We start from the raw sequence: 21,745 nt of genomic DNA on the forward strand, positions 1-21,745 counted from the left end.
GTGATGGACTGCTGTCCTGTCCAGGGTGTGTCCTGTGATGGACTGGTGTCCTGTCCAGGGTGTGTGAGTCCTGTGATGGACTGCTGTCCTGTCCAGGGTGTGTGAGTCCTGTGATGGACTGCTGTCCTGTCCAGGGTGTGTGAGTGTGAGTCACACACCCTGTGAGTTTGAGTCCTGTGATGGACTGCTGTCCTGTCCAGGGTGTGTGAGTGTGTGTCCTGTGATGGACTGCTGTCCTGTCCAGGGTGTGTGAGTGTGTGTATGTCCTGTGATGGACTGATGTCCTGTCCAGGGTGTGTGAGTCCTGTGATGGACTGCTGTCCTGTCCAGGGTGTGAGTGTCTGTGTGAGTCCTGTGATGGACTGCTGTCCTGTCCAGGGTGTGAGTGTGTGTCCTGTGATGGACTGCTGTCCTGTCCAGGGTGTGTGAACATGACACAAGCAGGGGGAGCTCAGGACAGGCTGCAGCAGGGCTGAGCTGAGCTGGCCTCTCACTCCTGGTTTCCCTGTGGTATCGTCCCCCCCGCAGGCGGCGACAAGCAATCAGACGCAGTAGGAAAACGTCGATGTGACCGTGCCCCCGGCCGACCCAGGAAGAGAGACGTCCGCAGGACGAGACCCATCTAGTCTCTCCTCCGGGCTGCAGTCCGGCCGGAAATGAAGAGAGCGCGCTCCTCGTGCTCCATTATCCCACCCGACCCGAAGCCACAGGGATCGGCTCCGCGGACCGCAGGCACAGAGCTTCCTTTGTCCTTCGTGTGACAGCCCTGTGTTTGTTTTGACTCTGAAGACAGCATGTACGAGCCGAAATAAACACAGGCCGTGCCCAGCTGCGTGTGCCCACCTTGTTCTCTGCAGAAACGCCAGCCCGGCACTCTCCTCCCCCTCGGGAAACCAGGCCGAGGGAGAGTGCGGGCTGAGAGAGTCCCCACGCTGCTGTGACTGCGCACAGTGGACACAGCAGACACCAGAGACACTGGGGGGCTCCTCGGCTGGGGGTCTGCGATGAAAGAGCCGTGATTCGTCCTGCTGGGCGCGAATCAGGCCGGAGGCTCTGAGCGAGTTCTGGAAACGCAGGGTGAAGAGGGAGGGGGAAGACGGGATTGGGGGCTCGGCCCGCACAGGGGACAGAGAGTCTGTGTAGGCTGGCAGGAAGGGGCGGGGGGGGGCCTGCGCTGGCGTAGGTGTGTGTGGGCCAACAGGAAGTAGAGTAAGACAGCGACACAGCACTGGCCTCAGCCCTGAGCAGGTCGCTGTGCCGCAGGGGCAGGGAGGGTGGAGCTCGTTCTCGGAGGTCCAGACAGAACGTCCCAGCCGGAAGCCTGACAGGACAGGAAGTGTGTGTGTGTGTGTGTGTGTGTGTGTGTGTGTGTGGTCACCTGGGCTGAGCTGGAGTCTGACGCCCCCTGTCTGCAGTTCGGGAGTGAATGGGTCTCCTCCGTTTTCCCAGGCTTCTCGAAAATCCACATTTCTCCTGCCTAGACTTGGGAAAGACTCAGGAAAGCTGAGCACCGTTCTACTGAATCCTGGTACCGAGTCCAGTTAAGGGTTCGGCTCTGTGCCTGTGAGGGGGGCTGGGAACCGACACTGTGGGTGTGTGCGTCTCCTGGATCATGATAAGGAACAACCAAGGTAGACACAGCGCCCCCTGCAGGCCTGCTGTAGACACAGCGCCCCCTGCAGGACCAAGACCTGCAAAAATCAGGTGGTGAAACCTGACAGCCTGACCTGCCCCTCTCCCTGGAGCCTGAGGTCACTCTCAGCTGGCAGGAACCCAGACTGGCCCTGGGCTGGAGAGTCACTACCAGCAGGGTATTTACTCAGCGTGATCTCCCCCTGACAGCCCGAACTGCCCCTCTCCCTGGAGCCTGAGGTCACTCTGAGCTGGCAGGAACCCAGACTGGTCCTGGGCTGGAGAGTCACTACCAGCAGGGTATTTACTCAGCGTGATCTCCCCCTGACAGCCTGAACTGCCCCTCCTCCTGGAGCCTGAGGTCACTCTGAGCCGACAGCTGGACTGTACCTGAACAGCCAGAAACTGGGACAGGACCTTCCCAGAGGACTTCATGGATACTAGGAGCCAATCAGAGCAAACAGTGATGTACACACACCTGGATATTAAAATCTATCATTATTTACTACAATACTGGCCCTACTTATACTGGGGTCAGCATTAGTAAAATCAATAATAAAATGTGAGAAAATAATAAAAATGATTTTATTATGAATATATACAAAATAAAATCAAGTAGAAATTACCTCCTTTTCAGAAATATAATTATCACCCACCACCTTACTTATATTTTATATAAATATATATTCAATTCAATTCAACTTGATTGTCATTAAACTTACACAGGTGCATAGTATAATGAAAAGTGTTTCTCATTAGTCACTCAGGTGCAGTATATAAATAGGACAGGAGATAAGACGATAGACAGTTACACAATAGCAATAATAGTAACATGTAATAACATGTAATTTGACATTTTTATAAAATATATATACATATTTCATAAAAATACAACAATCACATCCTCACACCAGAAGTAGGCTCCGCGCCCTGAAACGCTGCGTTTTCTCTCTTCTCTTTTCAGCATGGAATAATCCCTCAAGGATTCCATTTTCTTTATGGATATTATTGTTGCTTTTAACTGGTTTCATGTTTCTCTCCTCTCTCATCTTCCACCGTTTCTGACACACAACAGCACCCAGTGCAGCACCCATCAGCACAGCCACTATCGCAGTGATGACTGCAACGCTTACAGGCCATGACACTCTCCTCATCTCTGAAAACACAAGAACAGAGACAGTCACACAGAGAGCAAACCTACAACAGCAAGAAGGAAAAGAAAAACTATCCAGCAGCCGCTGTGAGAGAGTGTTCTGGCTGCCCAGTTTCACATCCCAGCTCAGAGCCCGAGAAACACCAGGAGAGGAGCTGGAAAACTGCCGTCTCTGAAACACCAGCTGACACACTGGACCTGTGTGATCGGCTTCAAACCACAGGAGAAAATCAGCACTGAAACAGCTCAAGTATTGTTTATTCATAAGCAGGTAAGTTCAGGTGGAGATCAGTTGAACTCAGTTTGTCCTGTAATGAAGACTCACCTCCCACAGTGACAGTGACGATCGCAGTGCTGATGGTGTTTCCCTGAAGGTCCCTCACTGTGTAGCTCCCCTGATCAGCTGGTGTGAGGGAGCGCAGTGTCAGAGAGCCGTCCTGCACTGCTCAGTAAGACTCCGGGAGACTGGGCAGATACTGCAGGATCAAACAGCACCTCCACTGGAGCAGCAGTGTGGAGAGGGAGAGTCAGATTGTCTCCAGACTGCAGGGTGAGGACTTCTGATCGAGCTGAAATTCAAGGAAAGGAGCAGAGTGAAAGAATGATGCAGACAGCAATTCATCAGCTGTAAAGACTGCACTCACTCAGAGGAGACAGTATTGATCACATTTAAGTCTTGAGATTGAAGATAGTTTCATAACAGCAACAATTACTTTGAGTTTTAAGTTCAAATATATTCAAGGACCTTAATGAAAAATCCTTCAATGTCAGGAAATCAATACCTAATCACATTTAGCTCCTATTAACCCCACACATCAGGGACTGACACTGGTGAAAGAGTCACACTGTGCACGTTCCCCACTGGAGCCCCACTCTCACCTCCCACAGTGACGTGGACAGTGCTGATGGGGGTCCCCTGGGAGTCCTGCACTGTGTAAGTGCCCCCGTCTTCAGCTCTCACACTGGAGATCTTCAGCACCTGGTCTTGAACCTTCAGCCTGCTGGAGTCTGGGGTCACAGTGCTGTCGAGCACAGAGCACAGCCTGCAAGACTCTCCTCCCTCAGGCCTGAACCACAGCTCTACAGCCTGCTGTGTGCGCAGAGGGACACTAAGGGGGTCTCCACAGGAGAGACTGATGTTGTCCTCGTGTCCTACAGGAAGACATTGACAAGGGAGCGGTCAGTCACATGGTTGTCCCCGAATTCCCCCTCAGTCATGGCCAGAATCAGGTGAAAATATCAGCCATGATCTTGGGATGAAGAAGAAGGAGTTTGGAAGAAAAAAATGCAAACAGATGCTGTTGCACCCTAGAGAACAAAGAGGACTAACAACCGTAGGTCCGGTTAGTTGTCAGGAGTCATGGATCACTGTCCTGTACACAACCGAGTGTTCAGATCGCAACAAAGAAAAAGATTACCTTGAACTGTGAGCTTCACATCTCCGAGGAATTTTCTCTTGCTCTTGTCATCCACAAATCGACACTCGTAGATATCCTGATCCGAGAATGTCACGTTATGAAGGATCAGGGAGAAAGCTCCATCTTTGATCCTCTCTCTGGACAGCTCAGCTCTGTTCTCGCACCCTGGGTAAGTGTGGATTTGGCCACTGTAGAACTCCAGCACACGGCGGTCGGCAGTCTGCCACTGTATAATCTTCTTCTCCTCGGGAGTGTGTCTGTAGGAGCTCCCATCACAGGGCAGAGCTACAGTGTCCCCATAGAGCCCAGACACAGAGAGGAGAGCAGAGCACACTGGGAGACAGAGGACAGAGACAGAGAGACACTTCAGCTCCCTTAAAACACACAACAGTGAGACAGCTCTCTGGAGGTGACTGTAACTGCTTGTGGACAGCATTTCTTCACAGGCGAGCGAACGACAACTCTGATCTCTTACCTTGTGAGCAAAACACTGTCAGGACAACACCCAGGACCGTCATGATGAGGGACCTGCAGTAAGACTGCAATATGAGTGAGGCAATTAAAGCTGAAAAGAAAATCAGTGTCCACTGTGGTTTAAATAACCAGTTAGGAAAATTACAAAGTAAGAATGTTCTTTGTCAGATGATGAAAAGACACCAGGATCCAGCTACAAGGAGCACAGTAACTTGAACACATACAATGTAAAATGTTCTTCCGCACTAGAACAGCAAGATAAACATGCACACATTTTCACTTACAGTGCCTTGCACAAGTATCCAAACCCTTTAAAAGTTTGCTAATGTTGCTGGATTACAAAAGACATCTTTTTTCAACTAGTATTTGGACTGCAAACAGTCCGCATTTAAAGATAAAACCAGTTATCAGCTGACAAATATTGTCACGTCAAAACCTGAAATACAGCGCTTGCAGGAGTATTCAGACCCCACTCATTAATATTCGGTGGACCGACCTTTTACCACAACAACAGCTTTAAGTCCTTTAGGGTACAGTAGGTGCCAGCCTGCGGCTCCTTCAGCTCATCCCCCGCCCTGGCTACACGGACACAGCTGTCACTGTATTGGGCACAACTGCACCACTGGGACACCATGGACTGCACACACTCTGGACACATCGCAGCTCGACTCATATCGAGTTTTATTCAATTTCTATTACATCTATTATCGTGTAACCTTATTTTCGTAACCTCAATTGTGTGATTTTTGTGTTTTTGCGATTCTTGTGAGCTCGCAGAAAAGACACTTCATTGTCAGCAGCTACTGCTGCACGCTGTCTTGTGGTGCGTTTGAGAGATAAACTTTGATTTGCTTTGATTCATTCCCCTCCCTCTGGTTGGTTACCCGTGTAAAACGATGGGAATCTCCTTCGCTGAAGTTCCGCACCCGGGACAGACCTCGACTCGCCTTCCTGAGCCCAGAGACCGGCCGGGTACTGGAGTACTGGAGTCAGACACTGCGAGTCTGTGACTGTGTTACGGTGTTACTGTGACTGTAACTATAACAACCCCAAGGGGAGGAGCCAGCTGGGAAACTTTGAATACTCCTCCCTAGACTAGCCAATCACAATGCGGAATAGGAGGCGCCCACTAATCAGCTTTAAGGGTTAAGAAAAGGGAGGGGCGGTGGGTACAATAGGAGCGGTTTGCGTGTCACTGTACAGAGGACACTGCGCTACCGACTGAATTCGCTCCGTTTTCAAGCTCGTGTGCTTTTTTTTTATTTGATTCTTTAATTTAACGATGGCTCTTACATAGTTTGCCGCTGTTTTTTTAAATATATGGACTTAATGGCGATGCTCGTCTCTCCCTCTGAAAACAAAAGTGTAATCGTTGTGCTTCACTAAGCACGTACGTTTGTCTAACTGGCTTCCTCCTCTTTATTTTCAGGAAAGGCGGGCGGGGAGGGGGGCCTGCCTGTAAAGTACTTTTACCCCTTTGGGTTTCTTCAGTATGATTCTTTTTTTTATATAAAAGAAGACGAGGAAGGAAGCCAACTGCTTTGGTTTCGAGTTCAGTCAGCATGACGTGGTAGCGTCGATAGTTATCGTTCTTGTTTGGAGCGCAGTCGGTCGCCATGATGGCCGCCACTTTGTCAAAGGGAAGGTTTACGCCTGTGCCGAATTCGCTATGTTAAAACTTAAGTTTTTATTTAAACACCAAAAAAAAGAGGAGACAGAATAGTGAAATACTGTATATACAGAGATAAACACTTCACAGCCAGGGGAATTCACAATTGTGAAAACTAAAAGCTATACTTTTTACATATTTCCCACTGTATTCTAATAGAATTTAAATAAAAAAGGAAGTCAACTTTAAAAGCATGAATAGAGGGAGCAGTATTAGAGCATTTAGATTTGTGGGTAAAATATTAAGCCAAAATATTCAACAGATTAATTAAAACATCCTTTATCCAAATCAGATCTAACAAAATATAAAATGATAATCTTTCAGTTTAACGTTTAACTAAGTGTTGAGCATTCATATTTTGCAGATCTATCCAAAACAATTCTGTATATATGAAGTTAAACAAATGTAATTTAAGATTCCTTCTCATTATTACAAAATACACAGAAGTCATCTTGCTCATGTTTAAATCTAGAAAGTGTCAATTTAACAGGATAAAAATCTGTGAGCGATCTTAAATGAAATTTCTTTAACTTTATTTGTAAGACAATATATATCAGGATTTGACCACACTAATTTCCTATTTATGTTCCTAAACATAGCATTCCAAAAGGAGATACAAGAATGTATAACATGACTTACACAAGTTCCTAACATAGTAATTATTGCATTTCTTATATCTATTCCATCCAACAATAAATTATTAAATTATCAGAAGATAATCTATTGGCAAGGCCAAGACTACCTCTAAACAGCCTCATCACTTTCTCGGGAACAGTATCAAAGACCATAGCATGTTCTCGGAGAGTAATAGGAATCTTATTTTCCATAAAGTCAGTAAACAATCTGCCCTCTTCATGTAACAATTGGGCCACTAGACAGATTCTGTCATCACACCAAGTCGTCTCTGAAAGTTAGGTAATTGAAGATTAATTCTAGTGATATCAAAAGTAAATCTGAACACATTCAAGATCAAGGGTGGGTGTTCTGCTCGGTTCACCTCCCCATTACAGTTTTCTGTCTCCTCTTTTCTCTTTCTGGTGTTTAAAAACGTGTTTTAAAACTCTCCCTGCCGCGATGTTGGTACAGTAAAGGAGAAGAAAATGGACAACGTTTCGGGTGTTTCTTTTCATCATGGAATAAACCTTTGCTTGTGCTTTTATTAAGTTGGTCTGTGCTCCTCGCATCTTCCACTCCCCCCCGTGTGTAATGGCGCTAACCGGACCTCCAGCCTGTAACCCTTTCTTACTGCGAACTGCAGAAGTGAGAAGCTATTTTAGAGGCGGCTTCATAAAATAGTTCTTTGCTGTTACAAGCCGCTCGGTTTGTACGTGTGAGGACTGGAGAGCTACAGGGGTAAATGAGTTTACTCTGGCAGGAGACACAGACCTGTGATGGGTTTTTATTTCCAAGAGAGGCTGTACCGGGAGCTCGACATGATTCAGAGTTTAATAATAAAGGAAACGTTGCGTTACGGGTTTAAAAAACTGCATTTTCTTTTAATTAGGAAACATGTCTTTGTTTAACACGGGCGACATGATCAGAGCTGCGTTGTGTCGCCGGGTGTGCAGGAAACTACAGCAGAAGCGAAAGTCAGACTGGAGACTTTGTGGACATGTAATATAAATCAAACCTCGCCTCGCTAGGGGGCGTTCTGAGCCGAGCCGCTCTTGAATGGAGCGACACACTATCTTTGATTGCTGTGTAGCTGGTACAAAATCTGGCCCTTTCCTTTAAAAATCGGATTTAAATTCCATTTAGACACGCAATAACAAAACCGGTATGTATATATTGTAACGCACCAGGGGCTCAGGTGGGCGCCCTTGCCGCATTAGGTCGGCCCCCCACCGTCGGGGGCTCGAACCCAGGACTCCCGCATCACTCTGCAGCGACCTAGCCCCGTGAGCCAAAGAGATCCCTCTACAGCCCAGTAGCTGTAGTCCTGCTATCACAGGGAAGGGCGGTGACATCACCTGCTCTGGTACGCCGGCTCTTACACAGTGCCTGGGCTGTATCTCTTTGGCTCACGGGGCTGGGTCCCTGCAGAGTGACGCGGGAGTCCCGGGTTCGAGCCCCCAACGGTGGGGGGCCAACCTAATGCGGCAAGGGCGCCCGCCTGACCCCCCGGTGAGTTACAATATGTATCTAAAACACATCAAGTGTCTATAGATGAGTTTTCCTTGAGTTCTGAGACCACCTCCCCCGTATAAACTTCAAGTTCTTCACAAACCTTTTCCAGCTTTAAAAGGTTACTTACCGCCAACGTGAAGAACAGACGGGCGATGAAAGACGGGGGGGGGGGGGGAATAACCGAAAAGGAGAGCCCAGATAAAAAAAAAGTGTTCTTGTTCTGGAGTGAGACCCGTGACCCGCTTTGTCCCTCTCCCTCTCTGGACGGGCTGCGGCAGTGCTGCTGGCAGATCACGGTGACGAGGGGAGAAATACAGCCCCGTTTCCGTCATCACAGAACCCGCCCTCGGTACAACTCTGTGTCTGTGGTTTCGGCTCTGACAGGCAGCGGTTAGACAACAGTTTCTGACTCGTGCTTTACGGAAATGGAGAGGGTTCAGTCATGTCTACAGCACGAATGAACCAATGAACTGCAAGAGACTGAGCACTCTTCCCCCCCCCGCCTCCACTCATTAACTGCTGGATGTGTTGCTGCAGCGTATGTTATCATACAAAATAATTCATCGGATTTACCCAGTTAAGACTCCTGTTACCCAGTGATTTAAAATCAATATAGATGACCGATGTGTTTTTTGTGACGATAGCCCTGAAACTATTCAGCACGTGTTTGGGTTATGTCCCGGGGTAAACATTTCCTGGACTAAGTTGCAGACTTGTATTAAAACAGAAACCCATATTGATATTTGTTGTGATGAAAAAGATGTTAGGTGAAGTTTCAGCCCCATCGAAAACAATATTAAATTGTCGTTTGTAATAAATTTAATTATTATAACGGCACGTTATTATATACATAAAATGAGGTGGTCTGGGAAGACCTCTGTGTTTGAGCAGTTTAAACTGGATGTAAGGGGGTATTTGCAGACTATTTCGAAGTGCAAAAATCTGAAAGCGGTGTGGACATTATTCTTATTTAATGTGTTTAATCTTCTTTCGGAACTTGAATTGCTGTAGTACTATGCACCCCTGACGATCTTTCTGTCTTGAACTGTTATATGTGCTCTTGTTTGTATTGTAATCTTTGTTCTTTTGTTAAGCATAAGAAAGCAGTGTGTATTAATGTTGGACAGGGCAAAAGAGCAGCGCGGGAGGATAAAACACTGGAGAAGCTCTTTCTTTTCCTCTGAGCATGTGTCTGTACCTTGTGTGGTGAGGCTCCAGTTGAAGGGGTTCCAGCGAGGAGGAAGCTGGGCTCCCCCACAGACAGCCCACACAGTGACCCCCTCCAGCTTCTGACTGCTGCTGCTCTGCTCCCTGGGATCTGGAGCTGCCTGCTCAGCTGTGACTTTGCGCCCCGATGTGTTTGACTCAACATCACGACCCCCCCACAGCTGTCCCTGTTCGTGCAGCTGACAGCAGCTCCCAGTGTGGGACTGGACTGGGAGATACAACCTGCACCTTCCACTGGGGCCTCTGCAAATCCTGAGTTATTTTATAACGCTGTTGTGGGATATTAGGGTAGTATTAATGGGGTAAACTAGTTTTTAGTGGAGATGTTTTAATTGCAGGAAGCAGCTGGATGAGGTCATCAGATCAGTTAACGGCTCACTACTGGACCAGACTGGTCAGTTGGCCTCTGCTTCTCGGTCTCTGGTCTTGTGTTGGTTTAGGTGGTGATACCCCACATCACCAAATACATTTCAGGGTTTCCCAGCTGTTCCTGACCCTGGGCTTTTCTCTGTTTTCCAGGTGTCATGGTGTCCCGGGACAGGCTGGGAGGAGCTGACTGTGGCTGCGCTGACCGCTGAGCTCCTGGCCCAGGAGAGGAGGCCCGTCCAGCAGTGGACAGGAGGAAGACCGCTGAGCTCCTGGCCCAGGAGAGCAGGCCTGTCCAGCAGTAGACAGGAGGAAGACCGCTGAGCTCCTGGCCCAGGAGAGAAGGCCTGTCCAGCAGTGGACAGGAGGAAGACCGCTGAGCTCCTGGCCCAGGAGAGAAGGCCTGTCCAGCAGTGGACAGGAGGAAGACTGCGGGCTGCAGGTGTTGTAGCGCAGGTGAGGAAGGTGAGAGTGTAGAGAGGAATGAAAGTGCTTTGTATTTCACAATGCTTTCCAACTCTGAATAAAGTTTTCAGAAAACCTTTCATGGGTTTGTGTTCATTAAGTTATTTCTGACATTTGGAGTCTAACCAGATGCCCATGGGTCACTATAAATAGCACTGGGGCCCTGGTTTCAATTGTGAGTGTGTGTCCCCACTGGGGTGACATTTTACACACACACACACGTGCGCGCTAGCCAATCACAATGTAGTTTCAATGTGGAACAGGAGGCTTTAAGGCTTAAGAAAGGGGAAGGAGTGACCAAGCGATGTTAAACAGCAGTGGTTTGCTTGCGTGTTCAGAGAACATGTCTGTACTGGGGGATTTCTGTTCCCCTTTTCAAGCCCATGTGCTTTTTTTATTAGATTCTTTAATTTGATGGTTCTTACATAGTTTGCAGTTGAGTTTTTTTTTTTAATATATGGACTTAATGGCGATGTTCGTCTAAAGTCTAGCCCCGAGAGACCTGATTAAAGGAAATCAAGAAGCAACTCCCGTGAACAGAACATATAAGAGCACCTAAAATGTATGAATACAAATACCAACAGAGTACAGGTGGGCCTAAATGACTCCAATATATAAATGAGCCAGGGAGTACTGTAAGTAGCTGTACGAATTTAGTTGAAAGGAGTTGAAATATACGAGCAGAGCAGTCTCGCAGTAATCTGTGCCTCGTACTGCTTGGCCTTGGTGTGTGCGTGTCAGGAGCCCTGTGTCTGGGTGTGTGCCTTGTGGGCTGGTGCCTCCTTCAGGGTGTTGGACAGGGATGAGCTCCAGACCTCCTGTGAAGCTGAGACAGATAAGGAAACGGGTGGGAAATAAGATTAGGACCCCCGGTCTTCACTTTAGAAGTAAGACCTCAAAAAGAGTTTATAGGTCTCAGCTTCAGAGCTGGGGAACGAGGTGGCCAAAACCACGTCCTGAAAAGGCTAAAGAAACTGTTAGAAGAGTCCGGCCCTGCTCATTTCACAGTTAGTAATCAAATGTAAAGCACTGCCGAGGGTGAAAGTTCAACTTTAAGTCGAGTAACTGGTACAAATACAAACTGATGTCATCATGTTCAATACGTGTTCTAACGTATTAGGTGCTCATTAGGAGAGAAGGAAAACAGAACAGAAGTAGTGTAATAATGCAAACTGGACTTGAGGGTGTGAGGGGGGTTAAGACAGTATTTTGGGGGGGGTAAGAGAAGGACTCCACTTTGGGGGTCTTAAGGGAAAGGTACACAAACTTTCACAGCTGTGTTATGTCTGCAGGAGAGGATTAACTCTTTCTGCACCAAGTGTGAATAGCAATTAATGTCTGGGGTCTCCAGCGTCACTCAACAGGGCCCCAGCCTCTTAAACCACATGGAGCTCTCCCGTCAGCCAATCAGTCCCTGCTGTTCACAGGGCCCCAGCCTGCCACGCCAGGGGCAGCATGAAATAACTACGCTTCCCAGCATTCCTTCCCCTGTGCATTAAAAAGCACGCTCAGTTTAAACACTGCGTGTGAAGGAGACTGAATCAAGTCTGTGGTGAGCATCATCCAGGTGGGGCTGCACACTGCTGGGGGGGCGGGGAGGGGATCCCCATGACCTGGGAAGAGCTTGGAGTTGAGAGTCCTGAAAAGTGCTGTATAAGGAATTATTTTCTAAAGCTCATGACTAGAGTGGTGGGGCCTATCATGTCAATTTCACTCAATTGCTATCAGAGCCTGATCCTGCCTGTCCTGATGACCAGCCTGGATTAAAGAAACAGCCCACTGCTTGAGCATGTTGATATCGGTTCTGTTGGACAGGTATTAGACTCTTAGAGTAATGCAGCACCTATTACAGAAAGCTGACAATGAATACAGAACAGGACATAGACTGGGACATCTAGGACAAGTTTTTCCTTTCTAGCGGTATACAGTACACCTGTTTATACTCAGAGCTGTATCAGTGTGTTCAGGGGTGGGAGAGCAGGAGTATCTACATGTCTGCTGAAGTCTGACCACCTGGACTGGGGCAGGAGACAGACTGGCTGCACTCCCAGTTTGCACTGGAAGCGATGATAGATATTCCCCAGAACACATCACACTGAGCCAGGGCACCTGCTTACACTACAGAATAGTTCCAGAATAAAGTCATGAGCACAAACACAGGAAGGGTTTTCTGAAAACTTTATTTAGAGATGAAAAGCAGAGTAAAATACAAAGTAGCTTCATTCTGAAAAATCTGAAGCAATAATTTCATAACCAGTGAATCAAACCTCTAGATTTACTGATACTGGTCTAAGAGGGTGAGGAGAATCACCGACTCTCCCTGACAGCCCCCCGTCTATCACCTTCCTCACCTGCACTACAACACCTGCAGCCCGCAGTCTTCCTCCTGTCCACTGCTGGACAGGCCTCCTCTCCTGGGCCAGGAGCTCAGCGGTCTTCCTCCTGTCCACTGCTGGACAGGCCTGCTCTCCTGGGCCAGGAGCTCAGCGGTCAGCGCAGCCACAGTCACCTCCTCCCAGCCTGTCCCGAGACACCAGAGCCTGAGGAAGAGTAAATATTGAACACCATCTTAGCACACAGTCACAAATGAGAGGAGGCCATCTAACCCATTTGGTAATAAGTAGCTAATTGATTGAAAGAACTTGAGAAGCCAGGGTATCGGCTTCAACAACATGGCTGACCAGCTTGTTCCCCATCCCCGCCCCCCCCTGTGTACAGTAGAGCCTCCTGTCCTGACTGGAGGAGCTCACCCAGCTGTGTCTGGAGAGGAGCCAGGGTATCGGCTTCAACCACAGGGCTGGGCAGCCTGTTCCCCACCCCCATCCCCCTCTGTGTACAGAAGAGCCCCCTGTCCTGACTGGAGGAGCTCACCCAGCTGTGCCTGGAGAGAAGCCAGGGTATCGGCTTCAACCACAGGGCTGGGCAGCCTGTTCCCCACCCCCACCCCCCTCTGTGTACAGTAGAGCCTCCTGTCCTGACTGGAGGAGCTCACCCAGCTGTGTCTGGAGAGAAGCCAGGGTATCTGTTAATGCCCATTGGCACACGGGGCAGCAATGTTGCTGCAAACCACTGCTGTTTTGCGACGTCAGTTTTTACCCTTGGTGCTGGGCGTGGGACACAAACTCACTACCCTGAGATTGCAAGTCTTATGCTCTACCAACTGAGCTACCCAGGCTCACAAACAAACAAACAATAACACCGAAAACATTTTTAAACAGTCACCCCTTGGTCACGGCGTTGATTATAATTGCTGAAGAGACTGTTTTATTAAAGTGGCTCTCCCGGGGCTGATGAGAATTTTTCTGAGAATGAACATTTCAGTGAAGTGTAGCTCACAGCCAACAAAGTAAAACCAAAACAATCCAATGACATATCATAAGTGTTGAGTAAATAATACAAGTAGGTATGTAGACTCAAAAATGAGGGAACAAATATCTCAACATTTTCAATAGCCACCTAATCCAATTCTTTCCGGTTTCATCTGGTGCAGAGATGGATTTCGACAATATAGCAGCACCATTTTAATTGATGTTTACCAGCACACCGAAAGCGTTTCGGGCTCCACGCTTTACTGCGAAAATCCCGAAATCCGACACGAAGAATTCAGGCCCGGGCGCTCGTTCCTTCGCATCCGGGGCCCGCTAGACCTCGGATCCTGATTGGCTGAAGGCGATTCGTGGGGCGGTACATGGGTCCAGCTGCGGGGCTTTTAAATTTCTCTGCGCGCAGTCTGTATCCACACTCACGCCGGGAAACAGCCGGCCGATTCTCATTGGCTAACGTGACACGCTCCTGGCCTGATTGGCTGAAGGCGATGCGAGTTTTTTTAAATGTCTTGTTTTGGCTGAACCTGTGTAATTTACCACACTCGTGCCGGGACTCCAACCAAGCAGCGCTCCCTTCATGAAATTAAGTCGTTTTCTCCAAAACTCTTCGGGCTGCGGAATTTCGCGGTTTAAAATGTCATTTCATCAGTCATTGCCGGTTTAGTCACAAGAATGTGACGATCAACAGTAAAAAGGAGGTTTTACCCGCTTTGCTCTACGGTTACCCAGCGTTGCCTCCCAGCTTGAGTATTTTAAATCGAGTTTTAAATGTTTTGAAATTAAATGAAAGTAAAAGACTCACTGTGTGGGTACACTAGTAGAAGAAGTTAGTTTTTTTCCCTCCATTTCATACGTAGATTATACTTTTGAAGGTCCGTGCTTACAGCTTCAGCGATTCTGCCACAGCAGCAGAATCATCATCATTCCTGCATGATCGCGTTTTAATGCAATATCACCTCGTATCGACGCCAAATTAGGAATAATATTAAAACATCTGACATGGAATCTGATTTTGAAAGTCTTATGTAAGGTGTGGAATCACTAAAGCCCCCCCAAAAAAATACGAATATAAACGTGTTCTCCCGTTTAAAAAGCTTTACTGCATTAAGATCAAGCTGTTCCAAGATGACTGCAATTCCTTATTTCTAAAACTAAGAAATAACAGCACGGCGACTTACAGTCCTGTCACGATGCTCGCAATTCCGTGCTTAATTCGAAATCTTGCACACTTCTTGTACACCGTGAATTTATTTTGCTCTCCATGAGGCGCAAAGGCAACAACTACGTTGAGTAACTCGTTGAATTACGAGACAAGGGGGCGGACGGGAGTCTTAAGCAGTGGGACGGGTTGTACCTACCGTAGTCGTCGTTGCTTTGATCTCTCTGAATCGGTCCGAGAAATTGGGACTGCAGTTCCCCACCGACAGTTACTGTTTCAGATCCCCTGTCTTCTCAATTGAATCTGTCCTTGTTGGAATTGGAAATGTCCACAAGTTCTTGACTGTTCCTGACGAGCACTTGTTGCAGCGGGATCCACTAGAACTCGCCCATTTTGCACTTTTGTACTTCAAGGAGGCAGCTGCGTCGGGCTACAACGGGACACTTCTCTCTAATGCATGTAACACCACCTTTTCTTGTTCCATTTTATACTTTTATACTGCCGATATTTGCACTAAGACGGCGCGGTCAGTAATGGCGGCCGTCAGACATCCGGGGGAAAAGGGACGAACTGCCACTCAGCCAATGAGCTCTTAAAGTCGTCATGACGTATGAATGACGCACAGTGCTGTCAAAAAATACAGTTCTAGTCAGGATAGGATAACCTTTGCACCCCTTATTGATTTTAAGAAAGCATTTGCCCTATACGGCAGTGAAGTGTGGGGTCCCCTCACAGACCAGGAGTACACTCAATGGGACAAACACCCCACAGAAACTCTGCACACGGAGATCTGTAGAAACATCCTCCGTGTGCAGAGAAAAACTGTTTTTGGCAGTTTCCACTCTGGTCCTTGTTTACCAGGCACTCAGCCCTGTGTTCATGAAAGTAAAAAAAATCGCTTAGACTTGGGGAAGGTGGTACCGGTGTGTGTGTCAGTACAGATCAGAACCAGTTCATTCATTACCTGTTTAATCACAAGAATATTACAAATAATAAAAATAACAGTAAAAATGTTTTTATCCACACCCGTTTGCTCAACAGTCTCCCACATGAATATCTTCACCCAGGTTTGTAAATCTGCTGAGATTAAATGAAAGTGAAAGACGCAGAGTGCTTATTTATCTTTTCCAGTTACACTACTGGAAGATGATAGCTTTTTTTCCCCTCCATTTCATTATTCTCTTAAATCTCTGTGCCTGCAATTCAGTGTGCTCCGTGTAGCTGGGACCTGGTGTTTTGCCTTCTGCTCGAACGTCTTACCTCAGTTTGGAGGATGTGAAACTCAGTTTTCAGCGAGCTCACCACTCAGTACTGCAGCACCAACTGACTGAACTTTTTTTCTGTTTCAGCATCTGTGTCAATATTGCTTTAAATCTCTCAGCTTTTCCACATCCCTTTCCATCTGTGCCTGTGAACTGCTGCGCTCCTTGTAGCTGGATCCTGGTGTCTTTCCATCATTTTCTGCTGTTTTTTTATGAGATCTGATTTAACTCTCACTCCTGTCATTATCACAGATCCCTCATCATGAAGGTCCTGAGGAGTGTCCTGGCTCTGGTTTGCTTTCCAGGTAAGGATTGGACTTGACTTTCAAGTGAATGTTTTTTTCATTTATTAAGCTCTTAAGTGAGTTGTTAAACCACCTGGGGAATTGTTTTCTATTGTAGCTTTCCTACCCTCACTCAAATGTATATTGCAGGTCCCTCGTCAGTCCTGGTCGTTGTCCTGACTGTGGTTTCTTGTGAAGTTAAGACATCAGAGTGCTCATTCACTTACCTGTGAAGAAATCGAGCAGTTAGTCACCTCCAGAGAGCTGTGTCTCACTGTTTTGTGTTTTAAGGAAGCTGAAGTCTCTCTCTGTCTCTGTCCTCTGTCTCCCAGTGTGCTCTGCTCTCCTCCCTGTGTCTGGGCTGTATGGGGACACAGTCGCTCTGCCCTGTGATGGGAGCTCCTACAGACACACTCCTGAGGAGAAGAAGATTATACAGTGGCAGACCGCCAATCACCATGTGCTGGAGTTCTACAGTGGCCAAATCCACACTTACCCAGGGTGCGAGAACAGAGCTGAGCTGTCCAGAGAGAGGATGAGAGATGGGGATTTCTCTCTGATCCTTCATAACGTGACATTCTCGGATCAAGATATCTACAAGTGTCGATTTGTGGATGACAAGAGCAACAGGAAATTCCTGGGAGATGTGAAGCTCACAGTTCTAGGTAATCTCCTTTCTCTCCCTTGTGATCCGAGCAGTTTGAGGGAAGCGGGTGTTTACAGTGTAGTGATTCCTGACTCGTATCGACTAACCTGACCTACAGCTGTTTTCTCTCTCAGTTCTCTAGGATGCACAAGCATCTTCTGTTAATCATTTTTCTTCCTTCTCCTTCATCCCAAACCCCAGATCAGGACCCTTGGTGAATTTTAGCCAGGGCTCAACTCAGACGATGTTGGGGTATATGACTGAATTCAGTCTTCAGACCAGACAGGGAATTCTGGGACACAACCATGTGACTTGCCTGGTGTTGCTGACCGATCACTTGTCAATGTCTTCCTGTAGGACACGAGGACAACATCAGTCTCTCCTGGGGAGACCCCCTCAGTGTCCCTCTGCGCACACAGCAGGCTGTAGAGCTGTGGTTCAGGCCTGAGGGTGGAGAGTCTCGCAGGCTGTGCTCTGTGCTCGACAGCACTGTGACCCCAGACTCCAGCAGGCTGAAGGTTCAAGACCAGGTGCTTAAGATCTCCAGTGTGAGAGCTGAAGACGGGGGCACTTACACAGTGCAGGACTCCCAGGGGAACCCCATCAGCACTGTCCACGTCACTGTGGGAGGTGAGAGTGGAGCTCCAGTGGGGAACGTGCACAGTGTGACTCTTTCACCAGTGTCAGTCCCTGATGTGTGGGGTCAATAGGAGGAACTAAATGTGATTAGGTATTGATCTGATATTTAAAGTTGTCATTAAAGTTGCAATTATAGTAATTTAATATTTTAAATTAAACAAAACTCTAAATCAGTGTTGCTGTTCTGAAACTATCTTCAATCTCAAGACTTAAATGTGATCAATACTGTCTCCTCTGAGTGAGTGCAGTCTTTACAGCTGATGAATTCCTGTCTGCATCATTCTTTCACTCTGCTCCTTTCCTTGAATTTCAGCTCGATCAGAAGTCCTCACCCTGTAGTCTGTAGTCTCTCCCTCTCCACACTACTGCTCCAGTAGAGGTGCTGTTTGATCCTGCAGGATCTGCCCAGTCTCCCAGAGTCTTACTGAACAGCACAGGGCTCCCTGGCCCCGGGTACGAGCAGAGAGTGTGGATGCAGGACGGCTCTCTGACACTGCGCTCCCTCACACCAGCTGATCAGGGGAGCTACACAGTGAGGGACCTTCAGGGAAACACCATCAGCACTGCGATCGTCACTGTCACTGGGGGAGGTGAGTCTTCATTACAGGACAATCTGAGTTAAACTGATCTCCACCTGAACTTATCTGCTTATGAAGAAACAATACTTGAGCTGTTTCAGTGCTGATTTTCTCCTGTGGTTTGAAGCCGATCACACAGGTCCAGTGTGTCAGCTGGTGTTTCAGAGACGGCAGTTTTCCAGCTCCTCTCCTGGTGTTTCTCGGGCTCTGAGCTGGGATGTGAAACTGGGCAGCAAGAACACTCTCACACACTGGCTGCTGGATAGTTTTTCTTTTCCTTCTTGCTGTTGTAGGTTTGCTCTCTGTGTGACTGTCTCTGTTCTTGTGTTTTCAGAGATGAGGAGAGTGTCATGGCCTGTAAGCGTTGCAGTCATCACTGCCATAGTGGCTGTGCTGATGGGTGCTGCACTGGGTGCTGTTTGCTGTAAGAAACGGTGGAAGATGAGAGAGAAGAGAAACATGATACCAGCTGAAAGCAACAATATTAATATCCATAAAGAAAATGGAATCCTTGAGGGATCTGAGAGGCTCAGTGATGCTGTGTCCCTGCGCATGGAGGAAGACTATGGTATAGGAAGTGAGATTGTCCCAGTGGTTAAACTCCATTATACTCCAGTTCCCGGTGGATCCAGTTCTCCCAGTGTTACTGCAGGAACCCCTTCAGGCACAGTTATTGTGAAAGACCCAGAGCAGGGGACAGACTCAGGATATCCATCTGAGGAGGATGATGGTGAGCTGCCTCCTGCAGGTGAAAAAGAATCAACAGTCCTGGAGCTCAGTGGAGGGTCGACCCCAGCTGATCCTGAAGACCAGTCGAGTCTGGAAGAGGCTCTGCTGACTGATAAAGGAGATCGGTGACCTGACCATCACAGCCAGTGTAGCCGGCCAAGTTACTGGTGCAGCTGTCGGACATCCCCGTCAGACAGTGCAGGAAGCCAGACCGGCCTTTGCACAGTAAACTTGAGCTCCTTCCACATTTCAGCGCAATAGAACTAAGTTTTTATTCCCTCATAGCTTGTGTACATTTCAAAGACGCAGGCAGAGAGACCCCCTGGACCCACAGAGCTCTTCCCCACCTCCACCAGCCTGATCTTCATCCAGGGGCGACTCTCCCCACAGGAACCTCACCCTCACATAGAGGGGCCCCTCTCCTGCCTGCTGCAGAGCTGAACAAAGACCACCAGTCTGCCTTGAACAAAACATCGAAGAGATCAGGAAGAGAGCCTCAGGACCCAGGCAGCCCTGACACTCTGCCGCCCCCTAGTGGCAGCTGCTGGGTAGTGACTGGGACCTTCCCTCTGCTGGTTCCACTGGGCCCAGCCCTGTTGACAGAGCCCCTCAGCGCTGGATCTGTAAAGATGCATCTGGACAAAAACCTGCCCTCAGGACACCTTCGTGTGCTGCTGCCAAACTTGAAAGTTACACTGCAGTTGGGGCAGGACTTAGGGCTGCACTGAATAGTTTCTAATTCAACTTTTTAATCCTTTTGTTTTAGAAAATCAAACTGATAAAAATCAATCTTTTGCTTTCATTTTATTTTAAAGAAATTTGAAATTAAAATAGCATTTGATAGGCTAATAGATATATTACTTGTATATTTATATTGTATATATTTACACAAGATTAAAATGAACCAATCTGATTTTTATATAAAAAGTTACATATAAAATTGTATTGTTTTTACTAATGCTGACCTCTCCAAGATCGGTATTTTAGCAATTTCTAATAAATAAAACTACTTTTTTATATCCAGGTGTGTTTTGTTGACTTTACATCTACACTCCCTTCTGTCTCGGCTCTAACTGTGTGTAAAGATGCTGATCTGTAGCCTCACAGATCCTGCCATTTTGTTTTTATTTCTACATTCTCTCCGAGTAGTGATCACCCAGGTGGGGCTGCACATTGGGGGGGGGGGGGGGGGTGGAGGGGATCCCCGTTACCTATAAAGCGCTTTGAGTGGAGTGTCGAGAAAAGCACTATGTAGTGTGAGGATTATTTTAATTATAATTATTTCAGTTCCTGACTGAAGTCACAACACACACAGGGGCCACGAGGAGCAAGCAGACTCGAGGTCTCCACACTGGTTCGCACGCGTTCCGCCCCACGCGTGTCCGAGAGCAGAAACGACACGGTCTTTCCTGTGCCGGCAGAGCCTGAACGCTTCAAACACGTTTCCTCAAGGTGATCTTATTTGTATGTCTCGACTTTTGACTATGTACGTTTTTTACAGAATGTAAATAAAAAAGGAATTCAACTTTAATAGAGGGAGCAGTGATCGACCATTCACGTTTGTGGATAAAATATTTACCCACAACAATGAACAGATTAATGATACAAACATGTCCTTTATCCCAATCAGATCTCACAAATTCACCCACAGTCACAGAAACGCGCCAGGTCCTTGTCATGCATCGCGTTGTGTGTGTGTGTGTGATGTCCCCAGCCTGTGTAAGGATGTATCTGTGTGTGTGTGATGCACAAAGACACAGTTATGGACTTCCTGTGACCAGAGAGACAGGCCAGCAGCCCGCCCCCGCTACACCTGTGTGAAGTCCTTGCTGTGGTTTTGAACTCAGCTCGCTGAAGTTCCGGTGGGGGGGGGGAGATCAGGTCTGACTTGTGTGAAGGTACACCCCAAGAGCTCCCGCACGCTGCGTACTCCAGCCCCGTTTGAGCCGCTGGGATCTGGTTTTACTGAGCTTTTCTGCGAATGCACGACCCCCACCACCACCAAAGGGCGTCGGAGCAGTTCGGGGGTCCGGACGGCGCAGATCCCTGGTTGCAACAGCTCTGTCCCGTCGAAGGCCGGCGTCCGGACTCAACTGCGCGACCCGCCAACGGTGGAAAAAACGCCCTTTTATTGGGGGGGAGGGGGACGGCCAGCCAGAGGAAACGAGACGTCGTCGTCTCTGGTGGTCTGAAGCCCAGCCACCGCCCTGGACTAACTGCCCCTGGACCGGGAGGAGATGGACGCGCCGGCGGCGGCGAGAATCGCGCTGGTCTTCCTCACCCGTGAGTAGGCTAGCGTCCCCGTCAAATGCGCCTCTTCGGGGTTCATGCACGGCCAGACCGGACCGGACCGGAGCGACGTTGCGCGCAAAAACGTGCGGCGCTCAAGCCGCTTGGCGGGCCGCGCTGGGTTCGAGGGCGCTGCTTTGGATTTGCTGTGCGGCGGAAGCGATTCGGATGAGCAAAATCGGGTTTTTTTTCTGTTCTCTTCTTGATAAGCGGGGCATCCTCGCTCCTGAAACAGCAACGGAGTGTGAAACGTGTTTCCCTCTTAGTTCTGGGTACCAGTCCGAACCGGTACTTCATAAGGC

The 21,745-nt window shown here is 48.1% G+C and overlaps 2 protein-coding genes and 1 long non-coding RNA gene across 3 annotated transcripts in view; 2 read left to right on the forward strand and 1 right to left on the reverse strand.

The window, feature by feature from the left end:
* The window catches only part of LOC107076020 (uncharacterized), a 41,355-nt gene extending 32,722 nt beyond the window's left edge, over positions 1-8,633 (reverse strand). Inside the window, exons 1-3 of the mRNA XM_069199039.1 lie at positions 8,601-8,633; positions 4,679-4,731; positions 4,204-4,536 (exon numbers count right to left, since the gene is read on the reverse strand). Coding sequence (XP_069055140.1) covers positions 4,204-4,536; positions 4,679-4,721 — 376 coding nt within the window. The 5' untranslated portion in view covers positions 4,722-4,731; positions 8,601-8,633. The remainder of the gene's footprint in view (positions 1-4,203; positions 4,537-4,678; positions 4,732-8,600) is intronic.
* A 403-nt stretch (positions 8,634-9,036) lies between these two features.
* Positions 9,037-10,610, forward strand: LOC138242712 (uncharacterized). Its single transcript, XR_011191666.1, has 2 exons — positions 9,037-10,094; positions 10,220-10,610. It is a non-coding gene; the product is annotated as an uncharacterized lncRNA (long non-coding RNA).
* Positions 10,611-15,619: 5,009 nt separating this feature from the next.
* Positions 15,620-18,186, forward strand: LOC138242638 (butyrophilin-like protein 9). The gene is made up of 5 exons (XM_069198189.1): positions 15,620-15,624; positions 16,531-16,583; positions 16,895-17,227; positions 17,566-17,838; positions 18,161-18,186. The coding sequence occupies exons 1-5, from the start codon at positions 15,620-15,622 to the stop codon at positions 18,184-18,186; spliced, it is 690 nt and encodes a 229-aa protein (XP_069054290.1).
* The last annotated feature ends 3,559 nt before the right edge of the window (positions 18,187-21,745 follow it).

This window comes from Lepisosteus oculatus, chromosome 14 (genome assembly GCF_040954835.1).
Source record: "Lepisosteus oculatus isolate fLepOcu1 chromosome 14, fLepOcu1.hap2, whole genome shotgun sequence".
Lineage (NCBI taxonomy): Eukaryota > Metazoa > Chordata > Actinopteri > Semionotiformes > Lepisosteidae > Lepisosteus > Lepisosteus oculatus.